This window comes from Tachypleus tridentatus, chromosome 10 (assembly GCF_004210375.1).
Source record: "Tachypleus tridentatus isolate NWPU-2018 chromosome 10, ASM421037v1, whole genome shotgun sequence".
In the NCBI taxonomy this organism is placed as follows: Eukaryota; Metazoa; Arthropoda; class Merostomata; order Xiphosura; family Limulidae; genus Tachypleus; species Tachypleus tridentatus.
Window position 1 is genome coordinate 56,122,861 of NC_134834.1, and position 20,333 is coordinate 56,143,193.

Here is a 20,333-nt window from a genome sequence, read left to right on the forward strand (position 1 = left end):
GTTGTAGCTAAAGTAGTACAGAGAAAACAAATTACTTTTGTCAGCAGTTTTGAGCATTCCAGTTATTGAAATATTTGAAAGATTAAATACTTAAATACGTCTAATGGATTTTCAGAAATAGAGTAAAACTACTTAGCGAGGCTTGGGAGACATGTTTTCACCTAAAAACCTTTGTAAAACTATAGTTTTACGTCGTGATTAGAAGGCGGGAGATAATTACTTTGTTTTTATCAGTTAGATAACTGCCGTTTTCATAGAAAATTAACAAAAGGAATTATACCCTAAATAACTATAAGTTGGAATCAACTTCGATACCATTTAACTATTTTGAATATTCTGTTGTTTTTTTTATCCAGTAAAATTAGTTTAAAATGTATCTACTCACCTAGATACAAGAGCTTCTTCAAGACTAGTGGATATATCTTGCATTGTGTGAAACCGTTTTCATGTTGCCTTTTCCAAGCTCTAATGGCTACACAGGTTCCTGAGGATATACCTGACTACAAATAATGAAATATTGCCGAAGGTATAATCTACTGCAAACTGTAAAAGGTTTTGAAGGTGAAACTGACTGTTATATTACCGAAGATGACAGACTAGAAACATTGATTTACTACAAACATTAAATGTTTGTTAAGTATGCAACAGGTTGAAGTTAAAGAAAAGTTGCTAAAATCGAGAATAAACAAGCCTAATTGTTAAAATATTACATCACTAAAAAGTTGCTAAATTCGAGAATAAACAAGCGTAAATGTTACAATATTACATCACTGCTGATGTTTTCCCACAACCCATTTGGTCCATAATTTACATCTCTACCCAGTAAATACTATGTTTTACTAGATTAAGTGTTTAACGCTTTTTTAACATGTAAGAGCAACGTTATAAAAATTAAACGTGGCAGTTACTTATATTCAGAAAAAAAATCATTTTAAAACAATAAGCGACTAATTAGCGAAACGACCAAGCTACATATTTAAACAAGTCTAATTGTTATATATGGGCCTAGCATGGCCTAGCGCGTAAGGCGTGCGACTCGTAATCCGAGGGTCGCGGGTTCGCGCCCGCGGCGCGCCAAACATGCTCGCCCTCCCAGCTGTGCGGGCGTTAAAATGTGACGGTCAATTGGTAAAAGAGTAGCCCAAGAGTTGGCGGTGGGTGGTGATGACTAGCTGCCTTCCCTCTAGTCTTACACTGCTAAATTAGGGACGGCTTGGTGCAGTGAGCTAACAACCTACTCACTTAAATACTTGTTGAAGAATCCGCATCGATTGCGGCCCTATGTTCCTAGATGGAATCTAATGGTGATAACTAACTAACTAATTGTTACATACACCGCATAAAAATTGTTTATTCTAACATTATAAGGTAAATCGATAGACTTCTAACTCGAATGCAATGTTGCCCACTTTTGTGTTAACTGCGTTTATTTTAGCATGGTGAATTAGCACAGAGGTTTTTTTTTTCATAGAGATCATTAAAATTATTTCATATTATTAAAACTTCTTACATGTTGTCCTTCACATGCAGTATATGTACCTATAACATGCTTGAGAATTAATTTTAATATAAAAATCTCAATTTCCTCATTTGTTAAAGGAAGGGTTTTGATATCTTGAAACTATTTCTGTATAAATAGATACATAGTTGGAATAGACGATGAGCAATCAGAAACGTTAAATAGACAGATAAGCACATAAATATGTAAAATACAAATTCAGGCGTATGAATTGAACCATATCAATACTCATGTTGTGTAAAATGGATTCATTCGTATATCATATACACGTATTCACATAACACCTGATCTAACGAAAGGAAAAGGCATGAAAAGCTTTGAAACACCAGCAAACTGCTTCTTGTGCACACCTGGATTTTTTCTCACACTTGATCAATACAGGATTCAAGTCTCTGCTTTGTACAGCATTAGTCTCTCACTCTTGTCTGCATCGAAAACGATGAAGGCTGACAGGTTATAAAGAGGTTATATGTATAGTCTATGTGTTAGTCACAGTTTAACAATGCATTTATATATGTAATTTTTATTATTATTTAACCAAATGCTTATATAATTATATTTATTACTAATTTATACTGGAAAATATAAAAAGAATAACATACTTTTTTGCAAAATGTAGTGATCAATTTCTCAGTACTTTATTTTATCGAAAACGAGCAGACTTTAATGTACCAACAAATGTGCATTCATCAGTTTTTCTCAGTCGGTAAATCTCGATGGAAATGAGAGAGTAATAAGTGAGTATTCTGTCTATTTCTATTCATTTATTATGTTTGTATCTTGTCTAGTTACGAATCCGTTTTAACAAAGTTGTTTTTTTTAATATTTATCTGATTCGGTTTGCATGTTTATATGCATTTCTTATCTCTCAGTTGTAATATTTTTTCATGTACTTATCTTACGTTCTCTCTGTATCTTCTTTTACTTTTTCTGACACTTTCTAACTACCTTTTATTTCCTATTGTTTGTCTATCTGTCTACCTACCTACTCTTCTTTTTATAAAGAATAATTTAACCTGGATAGAATATCAGTGTTTTAGTGTTGGATATCTCATAACATTTCTATAAGTGTTTGAACTCTAAATTAGCAAACACGATATGCCTGTAGCTACAGTAGTGAGTGCTTATTAATATGTTATGTTAATACATATTAACATCTAGTTTATCAGTAGTTCAACAGTGAGCTTTAGAGCTTATTACCCAAAAGTTTGAGGCGCAGTTCTTACAGTGTATATAGTGATGACTGCCTGTTAAACAAACCCAACAAATGTATTCAAAATCTGTTACAGATTCACAGCGGATATAATGGTACACATCCTGCTAATAAAGCTTCATTTCTTAAATATCTATTAAGTCGTTTTATTTTGTAGCCGATGGTTTAATTCTTGTTCGGATGAAGTGTTTATGTTACAGTTGAATACCTTAAAAACACATTCCTAAAATAGCAGTATTATCAATAGTAACTATCTATTGGTTATTCTTACAAAAACTAAAAATAGTATCAAAAATAATTCTATTTAATTAAAGAGAATTCGTGACTGAAGAGTCTATTATGGAGATAAAGTATGCTTAAATCTCAATTTTTTTGGATTATCATTGTATTAGGTATTTTACATGTTTACCGGATACTGTTAAAGTAATTGGTTCTTTCACTGGATAATGATTACTTAGGTGTTTTTTTTTTATTGGATAATATCGGGTTAGTTGAATTTGTTCACAAAGTCACATTAATCTCATGGAGATGCTAATCATGACTTTCCATTTGTCCGGAGGTGGGGTTAGGCCCTATGGCAGACCTCTGTTTTTCTCCGCACTTTCAGCTATGCATCTGTTATCAGAGTGACAACTAGTTTCTTAACGTAATAAATGGGTGGCAAGATCCTTCAGACTGTTTGCCTTCCCTTTGGGTTGTTGTTAAAAATTATGGACAGCGGTTTGTTGCTTTGCCCCCGGTATCTCAATAAAGGGTATGAGGAATTAAAACACTAAAAAAATCAGGTTTGGATACCTGCGGTGGGTAAATCACAGATAGTCCATTATGTGTCTTTGCATTTTACTGCATAAGCAAACATAAAAACATTTCTCTCTTATCAACAGATATATAATATATTATTTTAAATTTTATACGAATCCTGGTGTTTAGGATGTCCAGCTTACTTCATTTTCATTTTTTTGTGAATAGATATACCGAGAAATAAAAATGTCTGGTATAGTATGTAAACGCTAACAAAACAAAGACAAAATAATTTTCAAGGGTATTTTGTCTGATGCTATTCTTACTATTAAGGTTGATATCGTTACGAACTTTGTTGTCACTCTTTTTCCATTTAAACACGTTTTTATCTTAACTAAAGGTGGCTATTGACAAGGTCATACTTCTTGTTTCCATTTTATAATCGTCAAAATCTCAACATAATCAAAGCTATCGCGCCAGGTCAAACTCTCATCCAATACCGATGTTTCAACAGACGTAAAAACAAGATTATGTTTCCCTTGTTCTACGAGTGTCATTAGGTTTTACTTATAGTCTTTCAGAAAGAAATGTAGTTAGTGGTCCAATTCTACGAGTCTTCTAGCTTCGAATAAGATGTTAAGAATTGTATTAATTCACTATGAATGATTGCAAATATCCATCATTTTTCATGAAGTGTTATAATACTTCTTTACAAATAGTTTATAACTTACTAAAAAAACATAATGCGAATGATGAACATGTTTGTTTGTTTTAATTTTGTGCAAAGCTACACGAGAGCGATCTGCGCTAGCCGTCTTCCTAATTCAGCAGTGTAAGTCTAGAGGGAAGGCAGCTAGTCATCATCATCCACCTCCAACTTTTGGATTATTCTTTTACCAATGAATAGGGGAATTGACCGTCACATTATAATACCCCAACGGCTTAAAGAGCGAGCATGGTTGATGTGACTGGGAGTTGAACCCGCGACCCTCGGATTACGAGTCGAGCGCCCTAACCATGCCGGGGCGCTGAACATGTTATCCATAAACAACAACGTTTAAGAAACATTAACTGCAATTATTTTATTGAAAATTAGCTAAATATATTGTTCAAATTATATTTTTAATCGTCTAAATGGAGTGAAACCCAATGGACTAACTGTACTATGCTTGTAGCAAGAATCCAATCCTGGATTTAAGCCTTATAGTTTATCAGTTTAGCAGGTAGTCGTATAGATTAGAACATATAAATTAACAAACTGTATAACCAATATAACAAACTGAATAGAAATAACTAACATTATAAATCAATACGCCATCAAATCATTAGCCATACGCCATGTGTCATTAGCTGGTTTCTCCCGCTGCTGGTCTGAGATTTAGGGGGTCTGGCATGGCCTAGCGCGTTAAGGCGTGCGCTTCGTAATCTGAGGGTCGCGGTTTCGCGCCCGAGTCGCGCCAAACATGCTCGCCCTCCCAGCCGTGGGGGCGTTATAATGTGACGGTCAATCCCACTTTTCGTTGGTAAAAGAGTAGCCCAAGAGTTGGCGGTGGGTGGTGATGACTAGCTGCCTTCCCTCTAGTCTTACACTGCTAAATTAGGGACGGCTAGCACAGATAGCCCTTGAGTAGCTTTGTGCGAAATTCCAAAACAAACAAACAAAACTGAGATTTAGGTTAATCCTAAATTAATAAATCAGACCAACAATGCAAAATAAGCTTCAAAACGTATCACTAACTTGATAGCCAAGCATACTTTTAAGATGTTACAAAGAAAAGGTACATAGGTTATTAATTATAAAACACCAGTTGTTTGCTCTTGAGTTTCACACGCCTTAGCAAAGTACGTAGGTTGGCCAGATTAATTAAATACGAAACTGTTTAAGTGTTCATGTATCTGAAATAATGCTTATACAAATTAACAGTTTAGTGTATGTCACCAAAAGAAATAAATTACATAGATAAAAGCACACCAGCCGCCAATCCTGAGAATTATACCCATGTTAAAGAAATAGATGTGTAATTATAATAGTCCTATTAAAAATCAGTCATGAGATGAAGTTCACGAAGGAAATGAAAAGTAAGAATATACAATATTTCCATATATTGCAAGCTCTTAGGGATAATTGTTTTTATAAGTTAGAGTTAATTTAATTCGAAAATATAAGATAATTTCCAGTTCAATCTGATATCACTGCGTATAAAGCAGCGTAACGCATGCTCATGTTTAAGGTGGCGTCACTGGGTCTGGCGTTATGCAGTAATCTGCATAAGGGTTTTCTACGTATAGCCGTCTCTAATTTTAAACTGATAAACTAGAAAGAAAGGGACTGGCTACCCAACTTCATCAAACACCAACTCTTGTCTTGTCTAATTGTGCAGTGGTGTTTTACTGCCACTCCTATAATTCATCCATGAACCAAACTATGAAACGCATTTTTGGCAACAAGACTCGGATCATGAATTATAGGAATCCCATTCAGTTTAGGCTAGCCATTGGGTTACCCTCTGTCAATGACTTAATCCACACTAGAGCCCAAACGTTTGAAAAATATATTTGTAGGAAAACAAAGATTATATTTCCATAATTTTATTAATTAGTGCGCAATTTTATATAGCTAATTATTATGTGAAATAGCACGGGTTTAAGTCCATTTTCACACGATTAAAGTAGCTACTTAATAAGGAGAGGACGTAATGTAATCCATTGTCACATGGTTGACACAATTACCAGGTTATTATGCTTGTAGGCTGGGGAGTACATTTCCATATAAGTATGTGAGCAATATTCGTTTCACACAAATGTTTATTACTTTATAAATACCCTCAAATGGATTTATGGCTATTTTACTCTAATTTTCATATAACAAGTTTTAAATATTGGCTTGTAAGTCACAGTCTGGATCTAGAAACATTTCAGACAGGTGTCGCAACTTACTATTTCTTATACTACAGCTAAATAGAACTATCAGGATTCTGATATTGAGAAACCTACTTGAAACCTACTTAAAAATGTATTCTAGAGACGGCTGGCATGGGTATGTAAACCAGCTGTCTCTAGAATACATATCAGGATTACAGAAAGAATCAGGAAAATAGTTTTGAGAAAATGTTTTAGCAAGCATGGCTATAAGACGTTCTATACTTTCAATAACTTTATGTAATATTTTCAAATTTTAGTCACATGTAACAGTTCAGTTTTGATAACTAAACAACTTTATGTTGAAATTTCAACATTTCATTTTTTTATCATTTTCTTATGACCTACATATGTTGCTAGCACAACTTCCCAACAGAATAGGGTGGTAATTTTGCAATTTTGTGCAAGATTGGCTAATGCTAAAGAAGTGTATTTTTTTCCCTGAATAGACATGTGTTTGTGTGTGTGTCTGAATCCTTATTGTTTGGTCTGTCCTGTCTTCAAATGGTCTGACAAATTATCTAATACAAAATGGTTAGTCAAATAAACAGTATTATTTCATACTAAACTTTGCTGGTGTGTACACAGTTTTTATAAATCTTGAAATTCATCTCCAACACTTATCAATTTCTACAATGAAGCAATTTAGCATTTATTCTTCAAATATCAGTTTCAGTTGTAGATCTTAACGTTCCTATAGTTATTGCACTCGTGACTTATTTCTACTTACGAATAGAATATAGTACGTGATTCAAAACTTTGCTTCCATGACTTGAGACCTAATCAGATTAGCTGATTGACGATCAACATGTTTTTATTTTGCGGAGGAAAAAAAAGTTAGACTTACCAGAAATAGAAGAGACCAGATAGATGAGAAACAGACATACCTGGGATATAGGATAGTCTATTAGAATTCAGCGAGCATTTCAGGAGTTTACTATTTGTACAATGGTCAATGGCATCTAGATACTGCCATCACTGAGACGTATCATAATTGACAAAAACCAAAGGAGAACTTTTGACCCCGACTGATTCCTTTAGAAAAATTGAAAGTGAACCAAACAAATTAAGTTGGGAAAGATTCATTGCAGTATCACGGTGTTATATACTAGTAGGAAAATACAAGTAGGCTGTGAGAATTGGGATTTACGTAAGATTACGAAGGGAGAAGTACAGCCGATCTCGCAGCCGTCTCAAGAGACCAATGTCACATAAACCACATTAATCGTTGTTTCAACCCAAAATGGAGTTGCGTCAACTGTTCTGCAAGGTTCATGATGAAGCTGAAACACATTGGACAACTATTTTCTTGTATCATGGTCACTTGTATCACTACTGTATATAATCTCCTTTACTGGGGAAATTTAAATTTAAACTGTTTATTTGAAATATGTCGTCAGGAGACGGAATGTGTAACCGAGGTGAGCTGCGATTATTGGGGTTTTGCATTGAAATATTTAATATCTTATACTTCACGTAATCTGGGCCAGGCATTGTCAGGTGGTTAAGATACTCGACTCGTAATCTGAAGGCCGCAGTTTCGAATCCCTGTAGCACCAAACATGTTCGCCATTTCAGCCCTAGGGGCGTTATATTGTGAAGGTTAATCCCACAATTCATTGATAAAACAGTAGCCCAAGAGTTGGCGGTGGGTGGTAATGACCAGCTGCCTTATCTTTAGTCTTACACTGCTGAATCAGTGACGGCTAGCGCGGATAGCTCTCTTGTAACTTCACTTGAAATTCAAACCAATCACATGAGGTGCGGTTTTATTTTAGGATTGTTTTATACTTGCAGTTAGTAAGAATTCTTTTTAGTTGAAAATGAAAGAGTTATATATGGAATTGAATTTTGTGATTTTTTTGACCGATTGTGACTGTATGGTTCATGTATTTTGTTTCATCAGCTTCATGCTCATTAACTTAAATGAATTGTTTTAGAAGGCCTAGTTTTTAAATAATTAGTTATATATTTTACATAACAATTACCTTTTTTCCAATTAGAAAATAAAATAAAGGAATAATTGTACTTCATGAAAATAATTATAAATACCTGAACATAAGAGTAAATATACGCACATATACACTTACTTATAGGGTTTTTTTTATTTGAAGTTTTGTTTGCTTGTGTGAAATTAAGCAGAAAGGAACACAATGAACTATCTTTACTCCCCACGGATATCGAAACCAGGATTTTAGCGGCGTAAGACAGCAGACATGCCGCTGTGCCACTGGGGAGCCTTTAAGTGTTGAATGAGACAAGGTAAATTTCCTACATGGAATTGTCAAGATGTGTTTATTCTAAATTTTTTGACCTATACAAAGAAGATAATTTCAGTACTTATAGCTCACAGTGTAATAATACTGATCTAAGAGATAGAAGAAATGATGTTAAAGCTGGTAATAATTTTGCTTTAAAGTTGAAATGTATTATATTTATTTGTACATTTAACTTTCAAAGCTAGAACATTTCAGGTTTAACATTTGAAATTGAAATTATTCTGTTAGCCATGTATAACTAAGGCTTCATTGTTGGTGGGAAATACAAGAACTGAATCGAACTATGAATAATTTATTAAATTACTTAATTAAGCCATAGTTCGATTTAGTTCTTTCTTCATATAAAATTAAATTTTATTTACATTTTTTTTATGATAATTAAAAAGTTTACTGATGATTACTGTTTTCTTGGGTCTGTTTAGGGTTAGAATAAGGTAGTTCTGTGTCAATCCATAATTCCATTATGTTGACCTAATGAATCGGTCGACAAATTTCTGTGCAAGAATATCGGCCAAAAGTTTGTCCTCCCAGTTTGAAATACTTAAAAAAAACATTTTTATGGTTAATACTCTTTTAAAAACATGTGTTTGTGATTAATATTCTTTTCGAAAACACATGTTTGTGGTTAATACTCTTTTGAAAACGCGTGTTTGTAGTTAATACTCTTTTTGAAACACATGTTTATGGTTAACACTCTTAAGAATTTTACTTCTGTTGTTGTTTTTTCTCAGAGTGGAGTAGTAAGACAGATCCTTTAAAACATCATTAAGTCTAAAGAGCTCAATGTGAGACAAACTTTTTAACAAAGAAAATCTCCGCATTAATCGTTTTTTATTAATTTAATATACTTGGACTTGCGAGACTTGTTATACTCAGCGTAGTAAACACGGAGTCACATCATTTGACTTTTCAGAACAGTTAAGAGCGACTTAATTTGTTGGATGTTATTATGGTTTTTATTTTATCTTCTTGCGAAGGTGAAGTTGGAAACGTTAAAGAAAATATATTTAAATTATTGCTTTTGGTCTGTATTTACTGAAAGCTCAGAACCTGAATTCATAGTTGCACGTAACGTGTTGAACATCCTGTATCAGGTTTGAAGCCTCACCTGTACGACTTCTTTGAACATAGGAGTGCTGCTGTGAAGGTGAATACTTGTTTTGTGGAAGCGTTGATGTTAAAACCTGAAACTGAGAGATTTACCAATAACCTGGAAAATATGAGATTCTTATGAGATCAATTGTTTACAAAACTCTTTTCATGATTGAGAAGATGATGATCAGTTCTCAGACGGGTGTAAACGGATCGTCTTATTTTTTTCAAATTTTCTTTGCCATCTGAGCTGAAAGATTTCCTTGCATATTGTTGTTCAGATTTGCGCTTTAACTTCTGAAAAAAACACCTGAGATACAGGAAGAAGAAGAAAACGACATGAAAACATTGTGATAAACATGACCTAATTAAACATGAAAACATTGTGGTAAACATGACATAATTAAACATGAAAACATTGTGGTAAACATGACATAATTAAACATGAAAGGAAACCTTCTCCATAACGAAGCGTGACGTACAGTTTCGATACAGGAAAAGAAGGGTCAGTTATTTAATGCTTTATTTGAAATATGTTTAGCCTAATTTGTAGTGGAAGAATTTCATGGATAATCTTCTAGATGAAATTACGTCGAGATATTACAAACCCTTGGATTTTACCCAATCCTAAACCATTCCAGTTAACATTAGAGTAGCTGCTTTGTACTCTTGGTGCACCCTGTGGTTGCATTAAGCAGTATATTTCGTTTGTTTTCATGTTAGCTAACGTTCTACTGTTAAGATATTTGATTATCAATATAATACTCTTTAAGTGGAATTTTAAATAAGTGAGGTAGATACCGTTTTGACAAACTGTTATTTTAAAACATTTATTATTATGACGTAATTGGTAAGTTATGAAGTGGACGTTAGAGTGGTTCAAGTTTACTAAAGAGTGTGTGTGAGTTTTCATATAGCAAAACCACATCGAGCTATCTGCTGAGTCCACCGATGGGAACCGAACCTCTGATTTTAGCGTTGTAAGTCCATGGACTTACCGTTAAATTAGTGAGAGACTACTAAAGAGCAAATGAAGTGCGTCCAAATTAAAAATAAATATTTTTTCAAAGATCAGATATGCCCAAATCCTCTCCTTTTACAGGTGTGTGTGTGTGTGTGAAGAGAGGGGGCTAATTACATATCCTCTTAGCAGTTCAGGTCTGTTCGATCATATGTAGCTGTTCGCTTTTTTATTAATAATTTTGACTTGTGATAATTGAAAAACTAGTTTGTTGATGGGTCCCTTTTGCTAAGAATTAAAGTTCTTTGCTTTTTTCTATTCGCTCACCGTTTTCCAAGAGCACAAGGTAATATATCCCAGTTCTGGGCTGTTAAGACATGCAAGCTGTGTCATATTTCCAATATTTTATTAGAAATATGGGTTTAGTTTAAACATAGGTTTTATCTTGTCTTGCTGATTGTTTTTCATATGCTTAATGCTTCTGTTTTAGTTTTTAGTTTTTCTTTCGCAGTCTTACTGTCCTCACTGAAAGTCATACAAAGACTGCTCTGAATGATCTGAGGCATATTTAGGAAATAAAATCGTCTGCATGAGAAACATTTTTCTCTCTATTACTGGGTTTTGTGTTATAAAGATATCCCCTCATGTTTTCCTATTAATCTGTAAAAGAGAGAAAAACATCAACTACCAGGAAAAATGTACTGGAAACAACGGAAAACCATGTCTTTAACACAGAACTGACCAAAATTTTCCTGGATATAGGTCCATTGACATTGAGCTTTGCCGTGATATTTATGTATATGTTTGTTATCTAACTGGTTGTGCTGTTGTTTTTTTTCGGAAGTTGCACTGCTGTAATATGAACAAGAGAAATTCGTGGTTGACGCAGCACGTGCTTTCTTTTGATCAGTTGTAATAACACGTACTTCGGACTTTTTTACTGCTTCAGATGTGGATTATATCTTTACGTGGAGATATATTACTATGTATAATAGTTGCAATTTGGAACACTGTACCTTTGTGTGTATTGATTATGTTTGTAATTACTTTTGTGATTTTGGTGCTTATGCATTTTTTATTTTATAATATGTGTTACGCAACGTGATTAGTCTACGGTCATTTGGCTGACCGTACTTAATTTTTATTGTTTAGTGTTATTATTTCAGTCTGAAAAGAAGATAGTGACCTGTCGTCGATTAACCACTAGTATAACCTCTATACGAAATTATTTTCAATTATATATATGTTATAGAACTCTTCGAGTAGGCTGTCTGAATATTTTTATTTATTTGTGAATATGCGAGTTATTTATGGATGTATTGTTTCCCATCACTCTTGTGTAGTGAGTGCGTCTGCTAAAATGTTTCTATGATTTATGTCTCACGTTTATTTTATATTTTGGGTTGCTTTTCCCCATTTGTTTTTGTTAACTGTTTTTTCGAAGGGTATATTGGTTTGTGTAATGTATGGTTGTGGTCTTTAGTATATTTATTAGGTCTGGATTTTTATTCCCACTGCTATCAGTTAAACTATTTATGTGCAGACTTCTGTCTATTTCTCGAAAATTGTGCGTAAAAAAACTGGAAAAAATATCCACTCGCTCTATATTGTACATGCTGTTGTATTTATATATTATGCTTTCCAAGTTTTCGTTGCATAGCTCATTTAATTTTGTTTTTTGGTAATCTGTGCTGAACTTCAGGCCATTATCAGTTGATCTATCTATTGTTGTTAGAATGCTTTCTGAGATCTAGTTCCTTGTTTCTATTTCTTGCTTGAGCCCCCCGCTTGTACAGCGGTAAGTCTGCGGATTTACAACACCAAAATCATGGATTTGATTTCCGTCGGTAGGCTCAGCAGATAGCCCGATGTGGCTTTGCTATAAGAAACACACACACACACACACACACTCTATTTCTCGCTTGTTCTATTTTCGTTTTTATATTTTTCCACCACTCTGCTGTGTTGTTTTTAATATTACATAATGTGGTTAGTCTACTTCTGATAATGTTAGAGATTTCTGTGTTTTGGAAAAAAAATGTTATTTACCGCTGTGTTACTGAAGGCCACTTTCGAAAAAAAACAAACATTGAATTTCCAATGGCCCTGACAGTTTGGTGGCTTTATTTGTAAAATTAGACAGAAATGGTAACTGACATAGTTATTTGAGGTGTCTTTAGGAATTATTGAAGTTCATTTGTTTTCCGCTGACTCTAGAATATCTCTCTAGTGAAGAGAATATTCTTGTCTGATCACCAACCTACTACTTCTAAAACAAGTAATTCTAGGGTAGAACCAATGAGTGTGTCGCCAAACGTAAAAACGTTAAAATTATATATTATAAGTTTAGTTATGTTTATTCTTTTGTCTCTGTGCTGCTGTTGATTTTTACCTAGTTAGGGACCTTTAATACAATTAATTTTTTTTTTATATTGATATCATCGATACAGAAAATATGACTTTTTAGAATCCTAAAGAATTGCCTCTTTAAGTATATTTATCTGGGACATAAACATATACTCTCCTGATTTTTCTGTCATTTCTTTCATTATACAATTAACATAGCTGCCCATACACATCATGTCTGAACGGTTTATTCTTTTCTGGATATTTTGAATGTACAGTTTCACCTACACTTGTTTTTCGAAAGTAATTTAAGAGTCCATTAGAATTTGCAGTCTTTTATATATGTATATATGTGTGTTTTGTTGTTTTCTTTCACATATGTTTTCATATCATTTTGATTCTTGCAGGACAAGGACGTCAACGTTATGTATATTTATGTAATCTATTACTATTTTTGTTTCCTTTCTCCCTTAAGTTGCTTAGAGTTTGAGGTTCATATAATTTGTGCTATTTAGGCAGCAAGCCTATTTGAACGTGCAGTCTTAGTGGTACAAAAATGAAAACTTATTTCTTAAGTAAGTCAATCAAACCTTTGGGCCATAGATAGGATGTTTCTTCACTTTTATGGTACGCATTTTTGAGACAGAAATCGATGTCGATTTTGTTCTTTTCTGCCTGGTCGATAATTATGGGGTCTCAATATCCGATGAGAAAGTTTTATTGCGGCTCAGTTCTCTGGACATGTCTTCCTCAACTTTCGATCTGTTGTGCCTGTCCACATTCTCTGTTTCGTCTATTTGCTCGTCTTTTAATAAGTTTTCACTTTAAGAGTCAGTTACTTCTATAGGTTGTTCTTTCAAGTTCTTGGCCTGTTTTGGTACTTTGTGACTAAAACAAAGGTCTGAACTTGGGATCTACAGAAAACCAGAGAACTTAAATACACATGTGATAAAAGAAAAGAAGCATGGCATATTGCCATGCGTTCTGTGCCATATAATCAATCACATTTTCCAAGCCACCGACAAATCTCACAACAAAATGTTGCAATCATTAAGTTTCTGTCGTGTTTCAGGTATTCTACCTAACTTTGTTAAATCTCGATTTTATTTCACACAAGTATTACAAACGCTCATTGCACAGGTGCTCTAATCGTCTGAAACCGTAAACCTTATGCAAAAATTTTCTATTTTTGCTTTTTCTTGATTTGTTGTGCATTGTGACGAGCTTCTGTAACAACTTTACTAGTTTCACCGCATTAATTTGTAACGTATACTTTTGTATTATTATATCGTATATTATCATGTACTTCAGCCTTTGTTTCTTGATAATTTTGCAGTCGATTTTGTATTATTTTCTCTCTATGAAAGCTATATCATGTTTGAATCTTGATGACTCTCTGTTTTATTGACCATGATTTTTTTTTGTTTTTGATACCCTTTTTTAATATAAAAATTTGCGTATTTTATAATTAATTTGAACTGTATTTATTGTACGTTTTATGTTCGCGAGCTTGGACGAAAAACAAATATAATTATGTCAATATTGTATTATGCCGTATTGTTTTTCCTTGTTTCCACTTGTTTAAAAAGCACTTCTGCTATTACGACATCTTTTTGACCTTGCAATGATATATAATGATTTGTAAATTATTGTTTATTATTGTTGTTATTTTGGAGGTGTATAACGTAACTTATGGGTTTCAAGCACTTGTATTTAGTGCATCATGTTTTATTCTGAAATATGATTATGTATATTTTATTTCTGACTATCATTTTGTCTTCTACTGCCTGTTCTTATGTTATGATTGTATTTAAGTGATACGAAAAAATTATTTTATTTTTTTGCATAATTAGAATTTTTGTATACAATGTTTGTTTAATATAACGTTTGTTCAAGTTATGTGGATTGCTGACTTTATTAAAAATTTTGAGATGTTAAGGTATAATTTTATTATTGTGAGTTGCATTTAATATAAATTTTTCACATACCTCAGTTTTCTCCTGAGGTGGATCTTGATTTATTTCCTTTTCTTTTTTTACTAACAACTCAATATTAGTGGTGGATATGCTTGAACCATGAGATATTTAATGTGTCGCATAAAGTTTCATTCAGATTGAAAATGCTCTGTATCCAAAATAATTGTTTAAATAGATATCTATGTATGTGCCTGCTAGTATATTGATCTGATAAGCTCTGTACCAATACAAGTCTATAAAAGAACTGACATTTTTCCATGTTTCAAAACCATAACTTTACTAAAACCTCATAAAACAGATATTTGAAATGGAAATATATTAAACATCCATGCCTTTACTATGTTTATGAATTACAATATTTATGTTTATATAAACAACAGAATTATAGAAATAACCTCTTTCCTTCCAGAGCCGTCTTTGTTTAAAGTGGAATCTCAACATGATCGACGACTACTTAAATTAAAACTGCCTCAAACGAATTCCCATAAGTAAAAGCATGAAGATTCTCTTCCTCAGAAGTTTACGGAGATATAGTGCAACGCTAACACATGATAAATTAACAAGAAGCAGAGTATTGCTCTACGAGAAAATGGCATAAAGCCAGCGTTTTTCTATAATAACCTGCCACAGAGCATATTATTCTTTTTTGAGAACGTAACATAGAACATGCTATTATCCCACAAGAACGTGGCATAGAGAACAGTGTTGTTAACTGTAGTATAGTGTAGTGTGACAAAATAAAGCTAAACTTCTTCCATTAGCTTTCGAGTTTCAAATATAATGCCGGCCTACTAAAGTTTTTACGAACTACATCAAAGTGTTTGATGGTGAAAACAACAAGTAACAATGTATTGTAACTCTTCATATATATGCCCTGAAAAGAGTGTCCCGTGAAGCTGGGTGACTTTATTTTAACAGAGTGCTGATAGATAAAAGTCATCAACCACGGAAACGTTGTGGTACCTCTCCAAAGGGCGACTGTACGCCTTGTGCGTGTCAGTTTTTATCGTGTCATTCTGTCTGGTAGCACACATGCTGTACATGAGATATCTGAATGACCCCATCTTGTGCATGGATAGCTATCAGGACGACGAATCGATCAATTTTGACAATTTGAGGGAGAGAATCAAACTTTCTCAGACTAAGCGGCGGTTGCCTCAGTGTCTGATCATTGGTGTAAGAAAGGGCGGCACAAGGGCCCTGTTGGAGTTTCTCAACATACACCCCATGATTCAGAGGTCGACAGATGAGATTCACTTCTTCGATAACGAGAGAAAGTACAACATGGGTCTGGAGTGGTATCGCCAACAGATGCCTTATTCCTTTGCCGACCAAATCACCGTAGAAAAAAGCCCCGCCTATTTCATCACTGAAGGAGCTCCCGAGCGAATCCGAGCCATGAATGAAAGTATCCGACTTCTTTTAATCGTACGCGAACCTGTAACTCGACTCATTTCGGACTATTCTCAACTAGCCGCAAACAAAGCCAAAAGGACAAATTCATACGGCCTTTTCGTGATCTTGTGCTTAGAAGAGATGGAAAAATTAATACCGATTATCGAGCCGTAAGGGTTAGCATGTACTCTCTTTATATGAAAATGTGGCTGGGAGTCTTCCAACGGGATCAGATTCTAATCATCAACGGAGACAAAATGATACAAGATCCTTACCCTGTGATCTATAAAATAGAACAGTTTCTGGGTTTAGAACATCGAGTCGGAAGAGAGAATTTCTTTTATAATAAAACTAAAGGTTTTTACTGCGTTAGGAATTACACTGTGTACAAGTGTCTCAACGAAAGTAAAGGGCGAAAGCATCCGACGGTTGATCCAAAACTGATTTCCAAATTACGACAGTTTTATTCTTCGTTTAATCATGAATTCTACAACTTAGCAAAGCAAGATTTTGGCTGGCCTGATGAATAACGCTTCTTGAAATACACTTCAGGTTATGTATTCTAGGTCGTGTACACATCATGTTAATGTTACGTTATTACGACTCGCGTGTAAATATATATATATATAAATAAAAAGTTCTGCATAACTTACGAGTAGGAAATGGAAAAATAAAGTAACCAATTCGTGCTGAAAACTTAATTAGTTATACAAACGAATACAATACACCACAATAATATAATAACTGATGTATAGGTGTTTTTATATTTTGTAGAACAAAGCCACATTGGGTATTTGGCTGTTTTCACCGCGTATAGCCGAACCCATAATTTAGGGTTGTAAATCCGTGTACTTACTGCTGTTTCATTAAGTGACGTATAGGTATTGTTTAATAATATTGTTAAAATAAAATACGGAAAATCGTGTAAATAGCCTTTATATTACGTATAATATGTTAATAATAATGAACTTATTTAGCAATATCTCTTTAGTACTATTTGAAGAAGGAGGTATGGAACTATAAAAGTTACATTTAACTGATAACCGTCAGTTTCTTACAAATGTTCTACAGCATGAAAGCCAACGTTTTAATGGCTTTGTTGTTAAAATAAATTGGGGAATATTTAAACCTCTATTAAATTTAAAGGAATAAACTCGTGCTTACACCATCAACAACATATATAAACTCAAAATCAGTTGGATAAGAAGTTATTCATACAAGCACGCAAAACAGTAGTGCTAATGACAAGTAATTAGACTGCTCAGGGAAATAGTAGTCAAGCTAATAGAGACAAATGTGTATCAATATATCTGCTTGTGGGTATTTACAAATAACAGTTTAGACCAGAACAACTGAGAATAAAATTATTTTCACCTTAAAGTTCCAGCTAGCTTTCTGCTTGAGCCTAAATTCTCTTAAACGATCAATGCGCTATACTGAAACGTGGCTAACTAAATTTACTTGTAGCATATATAATGAAGAATGTGTTAATTTTAAACAATGCTAAAAAATCAAAGGTAAATATTTTGTCTGAAGGAGATTTCTTCCATAAGTTGGTGTTTGAAAGATTAATTTAAAAATTATATCATATTCAGGCTTTGGCAATTTTATGATAAGTATGAGAAAATGTTATTTTGATTATTTAACTATAAAGTTCAGTAACGGCACATATAAAAGCGTCCCATGGCGGTTTCATTGTTATGGAACATTTAGGGCCATAAACTAATCATTTAGCCACCGAAACAGTTTAATTTACAAAAAAAAAAAGAATAATAAATAAACAAAAGTTCCTGCAAACCTGTATCCAAACCTGTAAGCCTAATCAACCTAAAAAAAAAAAATTGTTTTGGCACAAAGTTACTCGAGGGCTATCTGTGCTAGCCGTCCCTAATTTAGCAGTGTAAGGCTAGAGGGAAGGCAGCTAGTCATCACCACCCACCGCGAACTCTTGGGCCACTCTTTTACCAACGAAAAGTGGGATTGACCGTCACTGTATAACGCCCCCACGGCTGGGAGGGCGAGCACGTTTGGCGCGACGCGGGCACGAACCCGCGACCCTCGGATTACGATTCGCGCGCCTTACGCGCTTGGCCATGCCGGACCCTAATCAACCTAATCGCTATGACATTTGTAAGTTCTATGCAAAAGTTTTTGTTTGTTCTTTTTAACTGAGTCGTAAAAACGGAAGTATATCTCACAATATATGACAAAGAAAGCAACGCATTAATTGTATTGATAATGACCCTGTCGTTGACCTCCGTTGAAGTAAGAAGTTATTTTATAAATTAACTTTGTGTCATTTCGCAACAATCCAAATAGTTTTCCACAACAGAAACGTTTGTGAAGTACAACATAATTTATTGCTTACATATATATACTTGTAGTGAATTCACTGCTAGGTGTAAATTAACTTAAATATTGCTATTCGACGGGGAAATAAAACTTTAAATAATTTATTCTTCTGTCTATATAAACATGCAAGTTTTATGTGTTTTCTAATAATAAAATGGCACATCGTTTCTGTCTCAAAGGCTTGTTTATTAGATAAACTATTATGTTGTGAAATGTTTGACACAGCTATTTTAACAGTCCAGACTCACCAGACTTGATCGAAAATAGTATTCAACAGTTCAGTTAGAAGCAAGTTGCTCCCAGCATAAAATATTAAGACGAACCGAAATAAAACAAAATAATGTGTATGCTCACTAATTTATAACTATGCTTAAAAACACCCTAGGTGTACATGTGATCCTCGGATGCAACAGTCGAACACTGAACACATTTGTGAACACAGAGTGATTAGTTCGACGTGTTTAAAGTTCTCCGAGTTTTATTGTATTTCACGCAGTCTCTAATAAAAATGAATGTATAACCAAATGATACAACTGTACAATGTACCATATTGTTGTTGACTGTATGTTTGTATTATTTATTCAAATGTTTATGTGATCATAAGTTGATAAAATATTAATTAGTAGAGATTCTCTAAAATAATTCAGTATCTTGAGAATTATATATAAATAAATATTCTATATTTATGAGAACATCAATAAAATACTTCTTGCTTGTTTGTACTCCTCTAGTAGGAAATGTTTGTAGCATTTTTTCATATCGTTCACAGATTCGTAAGCAGATTTGTTTTTCATGTTCTGGACATACAAATTACTAATTACAAATTTGGAGTTAAGAATAAGAATACACAGCCTCCAGTTTACTTAAAATAAATGAATTTTTTTTCTCAACAATCGTTTTTCCAATTACTTAATCTAACAATTTGAAATGATCGTATAAGACGACCTCATTAACAAGAAACATTTGACTTGCTTGGGAACTTGTGGATGAGGCCTGAGTTTTCAACGTTTGCTCCTATTTCTGGGATAACAACATTTTATAATCATTTTAAGGTTAGAAAGTTGTAAATAAATGTAAACATAAGATAGATTCTTTTGTTCTTTAAAAATAACTGCAAGTATGAAAATTATGAAATAAAATAACAGAAAGTGAGTTAAAACAATCTACCGATGCTCGATGTTGATTATCATTCCTGTGTTTATGGTTTTAGAAAACAAATTATATTTTCATTATTTATCTATTAACTTTTAGTTATTTGTAGTTGTTGTTTTTTGATAATTTAGTGATGGGAAAACGTATTTTTGTATTTATATAGCTCCATATCAGGAAGTACAAAACTTTATTTAGAGTGTACTCATTTATTTATGTATCAATGAAATGTTTACGTGAATGCTAACTATTTAAGCTCTTCGTAATGTAAGCTGCTCCATTTTAAAAGACGCTCTTCCTCGTGTTATTAGGCCTTAAGAAAATTAGAAATGCAATATAGTTTGTATATTCTAAATATATATACACTGATTATCACTCATATTAAGCTGAT

General features: G+C 33.5%; 1 protein-coding gene across 1 annotated transcript in view; it reads left to right on the forward strand.

The window, feature by feature from the left end:
• LOC143229339 (heparan sulfate glucosamine 3-O-sulfotransferase 5-like) overlaps positions 1-19,385 on the forward strand; it is a 51,691-nt gene extending 32,306 nt beyond the window's left edge. The window contains 2 exon segments of the mRNA XM_076461537.1: positions 15,456-16,517; positions 16,520-19,385. Coding sequence (XP_076317652.1) covers positions 16,079-16,517; positions 16,520-16,971 — 891 coding nt within the window. The 5' untranslated portion in view covers positions 15,456-16,078 and the 3' untranslated portion in view covers positions 16,972-19,385.
• The last annotated feature ends 948 nt before the right edge of the window (positions 19,386-20,333 follow it).